Below are 11,905 nucleotides of genomic sequence, written 5' to 3'. Positions count from 1 at the left end.
CCCTGCCTCTCATTGTCCGTGTGCAGCCTGAGATTGCAGAGCTGTGACTTTTCTGGCCAGCTTACTACAAATGAAACAACATTCCTACACTGTTCCATGAGGAGCATGACGACTGGCCGATCGACTAGCGAGGGGGGGAGTTCTCGGCTCTGATCATTCGGGCCTCAGGGTTAAAACGGGGCATTCTGATTTATCACTGTGCTCTTATGCTAATTTGAAATCTACCTTTCACACTGTTTAAGTAAGTAATTTGCAACTCTTTGATAACCAGCGATGCAGAGTGATGGGACCTCCATTTAACAGAGGTGTGAATCCTATATCAAAAAATATCCGACAAAAGACTTTGCTCCAAATTCAACACGATTTTTATGATAATAGTGATGACGACAATGCAGTTTGTATTGTGATGCATTATGTCACTTCCTGGCATCGCAGGGCGGATTGTGCGAGGAGACAACACACTGGTGTCCTACTGACAGATGGGTCGTGTCTCTTTGACTGAAAGACTCTGTCTTTCAATTTGTCCTCCTACTCACATGTTTCTGTCAGTCAGTTGGTTTGATTTTGCTGGCAGCATCTTCCTATGGCCTTTTTCCATGTCTTTACACTCACTACCCATCTTATTCACACACCATATCGCTGTCCTTCCTTAGTAAATGTGGCCCTCGGGCACCTCTTCATACCTCCACATTTTTTATCTGCTCATCCCATTAATCTCCCTGTCTGTTTGTTCCCCATTTGTCTATATCCCCGCTGTCATTGTTTCTTACGTTTCTTCTATCTGCGGTTCACATCAAAGACTGGCACCAGATTGATTCTCATGTGAACAAGGCTGCAGTAGGGGGCCAGGGACCTCTTCCCCAGGCTGTGAAGCTCCTTCTCATCCCGTTCACAGCTTCTTGGGCCCCCTGCCCCATCACAAACACAAAAACACACTCTCTTTCCACTTCCCACTACCCTGTCCCCTGTGGAACATTTCAAACACACCAACTTTTACTTGTCATGTCAGAGGCAAAAAAAGGGGGGAAAGTTTTTCTTTTCATGTTCTTAAGCAGAAAATCCATCTCCAACCTTCCTTTTCTCCACAATCTCTGATGAGACTCATTGTTTTTAATGCCCTCAATGAAAAGGTCTAGTATAATCAAGTCCACTAGTTGCTCATACTCGAAGCTTCTTGAAAGCATCAGCAGATTCGATGAGGAATTGGTCAAGGTTCTCATCCTGTGAGTTTTTCTTTGGGGGTGCAGTAGTCCTCAAAACACAGTATGAGGCTCTAATTTGTCCACTTCATCTCTTTCAAAAGTAAATGTGTTGTACAGCTCCTTCGCCTGTTCGCCTGCACAGGGAAATAGCAACGAAATTTGCAGCTTGTTTTTTTTACGCAGTCCTTCTCGATAGCAGACAGGTTCAGACAAAATTGTTGACTCCATCTCCTTCAGTTCTCTGGTAAATGTCCATCTAGTTTTAGGAGTGGTGGTAGTAAATAAAACCAAAAGAAAAACAACTTTTGTTTTTCGAGGCCATTTTTACTCAGAGAAACATTATCTGATCATATAGTTATCCTGTGTGGTATAACCTTGGCCTCCAGCTCTACTGAGGAACCTTGGAGTTACCTTTGACCAGGACATGTCCTTTGACTCACATATAATACAAGTCTCTAGGACAGCCTTCTTTCACCTGCGCAATATCAAGAACATTAGAAACACTCTATCTCAAAAGGATGCTGAAAAACTAGTCCATGCATTTGTCTCTTCTAGACTCTTCCTCCATCATATCTTACAGAGCTCATAGTTTCATATTATCCCAATAGGTCACTTGTCTCTGTAAACTCAGGACTACTTGTGGTTCCCAGAGTCTGTAAAAGTACAATGGGAGGCAGCCACCAGGCTCCTCTCCTCTGGAACCAGAGGAATTGAACATTGCAAAAATCAGGTTTGTCCTGTTTCAAGAACATGCAGAAGGTTCATTGGCCACACCCCTATGTCTTTAAAGACTCTGCGGCATCTCCAAAATGCTGCAGCACCTGCACTGACAATAACCAGGACAAGAGATCACTCCCCTGTATGAGCTTCACTACACTGGCTTCCTGTTAAATTCAATTCAATTCAATTTTATTTGTATAGCGCCATATCACAACATACATTGTCTCAAGGCACTTTACATAGTGAGGTCAATATTACAATATTACAGGGAAAACCCAACAAATCCCACAATGAGCAAAGCACTTAGAATATAATTCAAAAGTGTCCTCTTCACCTATAAAGCCCTTAATGGACTGGCACCATCCTACCTTCTAGAACTCATTGCACCATATATGCTTACTTATGGTCCCAAAAGTAGAGTGGGAGCCAAAGCCTTCAGCTATGAAGCTCATGTCCTGTGGACTCATCCCCAAGCATTAGTCCGAGAGGAAGACATCCTTTCCACATCCATTGGAACTCTTAAAGAAGTTAGAGCTGATTCAAATTCTGCCTTGGACCAGTTCTTAATTATGCTGCTATAGACTTAGACATAGAACCATAAAATGTGGATTATTTAATATTAGGTCACTCCCATCTAAATCTTTGTTAGTGAATGATCTGATAACTGATCAACACGTTGATTTATTCTGTATGTCTCAAGGCACTATTTAAAGTGCCTTGAGACAATGTATGTTGTGATATACAAATAAAATTGAATTGAAGCTTCTATTTCCTCCTCTTGCTCTTCATCACACGAATGTCCGATTAATACATGTTACTGACTTGACTCCTGCCCTGGAGCCCTTGTGTGTTATCGTTGCAGGTTCAGGATCATGCCTGCGGCCACATCCTGGATTGTGTTGAAGTTTTGGATTAGGATCATAACTAGATTTTTTAGATAGATTACTGGCCATACCTGAATCATTACAATTGTAAAAGTGTTTAAATAATGCTATTTATTTGATGTGCTCTGTTACAACATCTGTTGCACTTCTGTCCGTCCCTTGTATTATTTAATATGTTTTGTTATTAGTGAGGACCAAAAAAGGAGAGAAAAAATTTAATTAATTTGGTTGTGTTTTAGTCCCATTAGCTTTTCATTTGGGTATGCCCAAAATGTGGAAGCGGGGATTTTAAGATGTCTGTGAAACCAACACTTTTCAAACTTCATTGCTCATTTGGAAGACTCTCTGTGACGAATTCTTGTCACGCAGCCAACTATTCTTTATTCATGCTCGAAGCATTTATGTAAAACACGGGCATGAAGCGGAGGTAAGGCTGGAGTCTTACTCTGCTGTTTGCCTGTGCTGTAGCACATTGTGTTGCAAGTTGAACTGCTGTCGAGAAGTAAGTAGGAAAATAATGTATACTTCACGCACAAATGTTATTCCTAATATACTATTTTGATGCAGGCTCCAAATGACTAAGGTAATCGGATTTAAAGTTATTTTACTTTGACAAGATACAAGGCAGAGAAATGTGAATATTTGAACTTTTAACGTTGTTTTGATATGGCATTTTAAACGTTTTTATGCATAAAAAGTTGTAATGTAAACTGATCATTTGGTTATATTCATTGCATTCAATTGCATCTGTCAAGAGCCGACACTCCAAATATTTTTGCTTGAAGGTTAAATCTAAGACAACAACATTTTGTGCATCTGTCATCTAATAGCCATCTGGGAATCAAGTCTCTACACGTAGTACAATTTATACGACTGAGTCTGACTCACAGCTGCAGCTACCTTAGCTTTTGACCAGGTAAAGCCAAGGGATAAAACAAAAAATGCACGATGTCATGAATCTCATTGATTTTCTTTTGATTTTAGCAACCATGGATTCTCTGGACTTAGTGAGCCCTTACCTGTTCAAGCACAAAGGGAGTAACTTTCTGGTCAAGGACAAAATGCAACCAGAGGACCTTGATGCTCTCCAGTATTTTGAGATCCGTTCAACTGATGTCTTCCTCATATCGTACCCCAAGTCAGGTCATATGCTTCCATTGATTTTTATCAAAGATCATCACCTACAATAACTTTATGTAACTGATAACAGGCAAAAATGTCAAGCCTTAGCTGTTCCAGCTTTTTTAATTCATGTGAACGACCTGTCAGAAGAGATTAAGTGAGTCACTCAAAAAAATAATCCCATGAGGACTACATTCCTCCCCGTCCCCTATAGAAACTTCACCTTTGGATAAAATATATTTCGCATTAAATCGACTAAAACGTGCAACAATAATTATATTTTTGAGCTGAAGAAAGTCAAGTTTACTAGAGAAGCAAAATGTTGTTGTTTTGTATGTTTACGGACTAATTACACCTCTAAACCCCCATAATGAAATGACAAAATGTATTATATTTTCCTGAGTTAATCAGGTACAGCTTAGCCTAATGCAGTCTCATGTAACAGATCTGCCATAAATCCTACCCACTTGAAGATTATAATGTTCAGTTTGGAGCTGTTTTCAGAAAAGTGTTAATTCAACTTCATAATTATTTTGGACAATTTAGTTTGTGGTGCTAAATGGTAAATGGACTGCATTTACATAGCATCTGTCTGGTCTTATCGACCACCTGAGGCACTTTACAGTCACAAGTCACATTCACACAGCACTGATATATACAGTACATTTTCTACCACATTCTTTCATGCACAGTTGTCAGGGGCAATTTTAAGGTTTATTGTCTTGCCCAAGGACACTTCTGCTCGAAGACTGGAGGGGGCTGGGATCAAGCTACCAACCTTCTGGTTAATGGATGACCCTCTCCTCCTCCTGAGCCACAGCTGTCCACATTTATACTGTTGTTTTATTATACTGTCCATGTGTTTTTAATTTCCTCCCAATTTATAAGCAGGGCTATGGTAACAGAAAATGGTTAAGTGCTACCTGGGTGCATTTGGGTCCATCTCCATGGTCCTATCTATTTTATTTTATTCTGCAGGCACAGCATGGATGCAACAGATCCTGGTGCAGATCATGGATGCTGCTCACCCTGAGCAGGCAGAAGATGTCAGCAATAGGCTACGAGTTCCTTGGCTGGAGGAAAGATCTGCAGACAACCCTCTCAGAGAAAGGCCAGATCCTCGGATCTTTGGCACACACCTCCCCCCTGACATGTTGCCACTTGGAGTGAAAGCAAAGCAAATCAAGGTATTTATGCCAGTCCTGAATAAATTGTCTGAGCGTTTATTTGTTAGCAACTTCACAAAGAAAGCCAATGTCTGTTGAACTTTGTAAAAAAACACTGAAACCAACTTTAATCATACTAAAAAAGATTTATCTTTAGGCTGTGTATGTTTGGAGGAACCCGAAGGATGTCCTGGTGTCCTTATATCACTTTGCACACAGTTGGGTCTTGTTGGAAACACCGACGAGCTTTGAGGATTTCTTTCAGCAGTTCCTGGATGGTAAAGGTGGGTTCAGATAGTTTAGACACACACTATATTGTGAAATTAACAGATTATCTGCTTCACAATACATTTTTGTCTTATTTTGTCTTCAACAGTTTACATGGGATCATGGTTCGATCATGTGCGAGAGTATTACGCAGTACACAAACAACTAAATATCCATTTTGTGCAGTATGAGAATATGTTGAAGGTTGGAATCTTATTTTGGCAAATGCATGTTTATACATCAAATTTAAGTTAACAAATCACTATTTATTTAAATGTGAAAAAGCCTTATGAACCAATGCACATGTTCTGGCAGACATATTTTTTGAATTTTGATTTGATATCAAACTTTGGAATGCTTCCTGCAGATTTTAGATTGAGGGCTTTCTGTGATATGAATGCTGCGAATAAGACAAGTTTCAAACATGTGTGATTGATAGGACCTCAGAGGGGAAGTTGTGAAGTTATGTGCTTTCCTTGGAAAAGATTTGATGGATGACACCATTGATCATGTTGTGAAGATGTCCACCTTCAAAAGCATGAAGACCAACCCCAATGCAAACTACAAGGATTTAGTCGAAAAAGGCCGCTACCTTGGAGAAACCATGCGCAAAGGTTTGTTTCCACAGTGATGTCGTCTGGGTTACCTTTTTTTCCACTATGTTTACAGACAAACATGTAGTAATTTTCCATGGTGTGAAAAAATTCTACGGTGTAGAAGAACAAGCACAAACCAGTAGCACATCTCTGACTTTTTGTGTCTGAACAGGGGTGGCGGGTGACTGGAAGAATTACTTCACAGTGGCTCAGAATGAACGTTTTGACGAAGTCCTCAAATACAAGATGAGCAACTTTCCTCTGCCCTTAACCTGGGAGATCAATCAGTAGCCCCCATCAAATTCAGAATTCACAACAAACTATGTTGTGCAACAAACTAAGTGCTCTTCTTGCCTTGTGACAGGAGGTTCACCACAACTACTTTTTTCACATTAGAGCATTGTGGGCTTTACCATCGGATGGTTAATGCTCTTGTTAATGTAAGGGTGATGGTTAGGGTGTGTAACATTGCATTATGTAATAACAAATCATTATGTCATAAAATGTCAAAATGTAATACATTTTCACATAATAAACCCGCAATATGTAATAAATTTCTAAGCATTTTGTAATAAATTATTTCATAATGCGGTGGTTCTTCCAAAATTTATGAAAATGTAAAAATATGGTGCATTATGTAATTACCATCCAAAAATGGATTCATTCATCGTCTACCGCTTTATCCATTTAAGGGTCCCGGGGGGGCGCTGGAGCCAATCCCAGCTAACATTGGGCGAGAGGCGGGGTACACCCTGGACAGGTCGCCAGCCTATCACAGGGCCACATACAGAGACGGAGAACCATTCACTCTCACATTCACACCTACGGTCAATTTAGAGTCTTCAATGAACCTAACCCCATTCTGCATGTCTTTGGACTGTGGGAGGAAGCTGGAGAACCCGGAGAAAATTTTGTACGGAAAAAAGACTGGTTGCACAAAGACCAATATGGAACAGTACATTATTTCAAATTCTTTACTCTTTCAACGTCTTATGACAAACTGCTGGTCAACAACTTGGATGAACATTTATTTTACTTTCATTATTTCAAACCAGCTTAGGCTTACATGTTAGAAATAATAATAAACAACACTATCTGGAAAATATTTACAACTTAAATATTGCATGGAATTACTACTTAGTTCAAAATACATTTAAACTACAAACACTTATTTACCCAAGAAAATATCAGTGGGGCTATCATTCTCTTTTCCAAAAGATGTCCTTTATCTTATATTGACCATAGCCTACATATGAAAGCAGGAGCCAGGCCATCATCCATTTGTTGTTGTTGCTGAATAGCTCTCTTAGTTTCATTGCAAAGACCACTACCAGGTTCAGCAGATTTGTAGAGCCTCATCATACCAACAGCACTGTCATTGCTTTTATCCAAGTCAAGGTTTTCAGTGAAAGATTCCCTGAGGTAGATTTGAGGATGGGATGTGATGCAAGGTCTCGAAACAGTTTAGAAACTTGATTGAATGTCCCCAGCATTGACATGTCTGCATCAAGGGTGAACTGCACAATGATTGACAGCAATATTGTCGTCAGGATGGGCTTTTCATGTTTTCTATCTCCATCATTACTTAAGGGTCCAGGCTACAGGGCATTATCTGAGGGGCCAGGCTGCAGGGCATTATCTGGGGTTTCAAGTGGCAGGGCATTATCTGGGGGTCCAGGTGGCAGGGCATTATCTGGGGTTTCAGGTGGCAGGGCATTACCCGAGCGGTAGACCTATGCAAATGCCCCAATCCCGGAGTGATATGTGTGACGAGTCCCGATGCAACGGACATGCATGTAACACTGAAGTGGAACAGTAATGTTAATTAAGTCTATCATATGGAGTTAAAATCAAGTCTCTGTATATGTAATTACCCTCCAAGACATCCGGTCAGTCATCGGGACATATAAAGTTAATACATGGAGTCAGAAGTTGGTGGAGTTCGTCATCTTGCCAATGTAAACAGACACAGAGTTTTGCCAGCTCGACATTAAGCTAACAGGTGCGTTCCTCAAAGAGCGGGAGATGCACAAAGAGGATGGATCAATTCAGACTTCCATCTCCATTGATACTCACCGGCAATTTGGGAGAAAACTGGTGACGATGGGAACAGCGCTTCCAAATCTACATGACCGCGAGTGGTGCAGACGGTAAGGAGGAAAAGATAAAAGTAGCCATCTTACTGCACGCACTGGAAGAGGAGGCACTTGAGGTGTACAACTCGTAAACATCAACCATAATGAAAAAGAGACTTTGGATGACATTTTAGCAGCTTTCAGAGCCTATTGTCAGCCCAAGAAAATTACAGTGTTCGAGATTCATCAGTTTTGACAAAACGAATAGATCAGAGACAACATTGTGTTTAGCATGAATGTTGGTGCCTGAAAGAAAGGCTTTAAAGATAACCTAATCTGACATCAGAGAAGGCCATAGATACCTGCAGAGCTGCTGAGACTGCTAAAGCACAAATACAGGCAATGAACACAGCAGGCTAAGAAAGAACTGTACATGCAGTGTACAAGAAGAAACAGAAGTACAGTCGCCAGGAACAAAAAAGGACGCACACCGCCTATTCAACATGTGTGGCATATGGAGTATCCTGCCACAATTTTGGAAAGCAGAACCACTATGCAAAGATGTGTGAGTCAGTCAAAGCACAACATGGGAAGACAGTACATGATGTTACATCAGAAATAGATACCCTCTATATTGGGACAGTGAACATTGATGAGCTGAATTCTAAAGTTTACAAGTGGTATGTTACTGTAAACGTTGACTACATGTCTGTTGAGTTTAAGTTGGACACAGGTGCGGAGGCCAATGTCTTGCCACTGAAAACATTTAAGTCCATGATGAGGAGGGCCAGGCGTGAAAGGAGAGCACACCTTCAACTGCAGCTCACAAAGACAGTGCTGGTGGCATATGAAGGGATGAGACTAAAGCCGGAAGGGGTGATCACACTCAAATGCTCCATGCCCAAAATACAGGCAAGTCTGACATTCTATGTATCCAAGCACTCATCCAAACCCATACTAGGGAATGTGGCATGTGAAGAACTGCATCTAGTGAAAAGAATGTCGTAAAACAGCAACATCAGACAGTACATATTCTAACTTTTTTTTAAATATGTGTATGTGGTCTACACTCAATTACCTTCTCGGAGTCCTCAGTTTGAATCAGATCTTGCATTTCTCGTTAGCTGCTTGGAATGCTCCTCTGTGGATCATTATTACAAGAAAATAACTCTTCCCATCCGGCCCCTTACCACATCATTGTCTGCTCGACCTTTGAGTTGGTTTTCGTCGCCAACAACACCTGAAATGTTTCTTTCCACCTTTGAGACAGGGAAACATCTCCAGAGATTCGAGAGATTTGATTAGTACACAATCATATGGTTTAAATGGAGGAATTTGCCACTCAGATGTTTTGAGGAGTCTGTTGGTCTTTTTAATATCCCTGTTAGCTCTTTAACATATTAACATAGTCATGTATACTGATCAGTCCAGAGAACAGCAACCTTTTGCGGACGAAATAGGGAACAATGGTCAAGTTCATTCTCACATTCATTCATGGCCTTGAAAGTTGGACATATGTACAAAATGATATTAATACAAATATGGAGTCGATGGGTGGTCCAACAGAGCGGAGCAGCTCTACCTTAACAACCTACTCCCAATATTCGCCACCCAACTGTAAGGGAAGGGTCAACGTACCTAAAGTGTCCTATAATTTTGCATTTACTGCACGTGCTAAGGTGTACTGCGTATTTAACACACATTTACGTAAGACAACTCAGCACCAGATGGACTCTTGCTCAGTGGGTGACTCAAAGACTACAGCCTATGTTAAAGGACTGATAGAGGGTGTTGATTGACTCTGGGTCCAATGTTTCAAACCCTTCCCTTACAGTTGGGTGGCGAATATTCAATTCAATTCAATTCAATTTTATTTGTATAGCGCCATATCACAACATACATTGTCTCAAGGCACTTTACATAGTGAGGTCAATATTACAATATTACAGGGAAAACCCAACAAATCCCACAATGAGCAAAGCACTTGGCGACGGTGGAGAGAAAAAACTCCCTTTTAACAGGAAGAAATCTCTGACAGAACCAGACTCAGTTGTGGGCGGTCATCTGTCTCGACCGGTTGGGGTGAGGAGAGAGAGGAGGAAGAGAGGAGAGTTGGCAGAAAGAGGGTGGGAGGTGAGACAGTAGGAGAGAAGAGAGAGAATATTGGGAGTAGGTTGTTAAGGTAGAGCTGCTCCGCCCTGTTGGACCACCCATCGACTCCTATCTGGGCTATCTGGAGCCTGAGGTGCGTGATAACACAGGGATAATCGTCGCAATTACAGATGATGGGTGCACTGTTGCAAAACTGCTCAACTCAACTGATCAGCAACTGGAACTGCACCCTGGTTCACACCTGGGGGTATTCTACCATGTTAATGAATGTGACCGACTCAATCCTGCAGAGGTCTTCAGTTCTCAACAGCTTGCTGCCTCCCTGCTGAATATATTGAACTGTCAGTTGTCTGCTAAACAGAGGCTGCAGCTGCAGGACTTGCTGAAGAAACATCAGAGGGTGTTCCACTCCAGATGGAGAGGGGCAGTAAATCCTGCTCTGATCAAACATCACACAACACATTTTGGAGCAGTGGCCTATGCTTGTCACTCCCTCACAGCCGCTGAATGACTGGTTTACGTACGATAAGGAACTGTGGATGATAGTGTGGGCTGTGAATTTCAGGCATTACTGTGACCTTCTCCCATTCACTATTGTTACAGAGCACCAGCCGCTTCTGGGCTTGCGAAGACTCCCTATTGACAATGACAGGGCGTCGTAGCCATTGGGCTATGGAACTGGACCAATACGACTGGATGATTGTGCACGAGAGTTGGACCAAACACAATAATGCTGTTTCTCTTTCACACAGGGCTCCAGGGCTGTGTGCGCCATTGAAACACCGAATACAGCCTCTGCTGAGGGTCTTCGGTTCCAGCTCCAATTCTCCCGTGGACCAGGCCTTGATCTTTAGCCTTGTCACATGATGGCTCCAATGTCAGAGAGCTCCAGCAGAAATAAACTGACATTGGGCATGTTTTGGCGTGGCTGGAGAATGGCCAGAGACCACCTTTGTGGAGGTTAAAGAGTGCTAGTCATGGTCTGAAAAGATTGTGGCATGAGTTTCCCCGGTAAATTTTTCCCCGAGGTCCTGGGTTACCTGCACGGGACAGCTGACCTGGCCTATGACCGGGTCTTAGCACCCGCAAGAAAGGTGTTATTGTGCGGCAATGCACAGTGAAATCCGAAGATGGTGTGATCAATGTTACGCCTGTCAAAGACAGAAATCCCCAGTGCCCCGACACCATGCTCCTATGAGAAATTCACAAGCAGAAAAGCCTTTCCAACGCATCGCAGCTGACATACTGGAGTTGCCTGTCACAACAAACCTGCCTGTTGATGTTGTGCTGGGCCCGGTGTAAGGCACCCTGGTCCATGGACCCCCAGAGGACTTTTCAGGTTTTCTCCTTAGGCTTTGGACACAACGTTTAACTGGATGAGGGACAACAACCTGGCGGTGAGTAAGAAACAAAAGACTTACTTTGACATCAGGCTAAGACACAACCCGTACGAAGTCGGGGATCTTGTGTGGTTAAACGATCCTGCAGAGAGCCGCCATAAGCTGGCTCCACACTGGAAAGGGCCTTACCTGATACAACAACGAATGGACAGGGACGACAAGGTGGGGGTCACATACCAACTTGGTAGTCAGTTTGGGGATGAGCCCTCTTCCCAGATTGTCCATTACGACAGGCTGTGGCGCTACGACATATACCCAGGGCTTTCCCTTGGCTGGCCCGTCTAAGTCTCTCTTCACTCTTTCTCCATCTGTTGCATTACAGGGGGACATGGATTCGTCCTTTTCTGATATGGACATGGAC

The 11,905-nt window shown here is 42.2% G+C and overlaps 1 protein-coding gene across 1 annotated transcript; it reads left to right on the top strand.

Moving 5' to 3' along the window:
* The first annotated feature begins 3,209 nt into the window (after window positions 1-3,209).
* On the top strand, window positions 3,210-6,511 carry LOC118283755 (amine sulfotransferase). The gene is made up of 7 exons (XM_035606075.1): window positions 3,210-3,308; window positions 3,791-3,949; window positions 4,907-5,115; window positions 5,252-5,378; window positions 5,471-5,565; window positions 5,801-5,975; window positions 6,130-6,511. Exons 2-7 carry the CDS (start codon window positions 3,796-3,798, stop codon window positions 6,246-6,248), a joined length of 879 nt encoding a protein of 292 aa, XP_035461968.1. The 5' UTR covers window positions 3,210-3,308; window positions 3,791-3,795; the 3' UTR covers window positions 6,249-6,511.
* The last annotated feature ends 5,394 nt before the right edge of the window (window positions 6,512-11,905 follow it).

Source organism: Scophthalmus maximus, chromosome 10 (assembly GCF_022379125.1).
Source record: "Scophthalmus maximus strain ysfricsl-2021 chromosome 10, ASM2237912v1, whole genome shotgun sequence".
Lineage (NCBI taxonomy): Eukaryota > Metazoa > Chordata > Actinopteri > Pleuronectiformes > Scophthalmidae > Scophthalmus > Scophthalmus maximus.
Note: the sequence above shows the minus strand (reverse complement) of the source record. Positions and strands in the feature narration are given on the sequence as shown.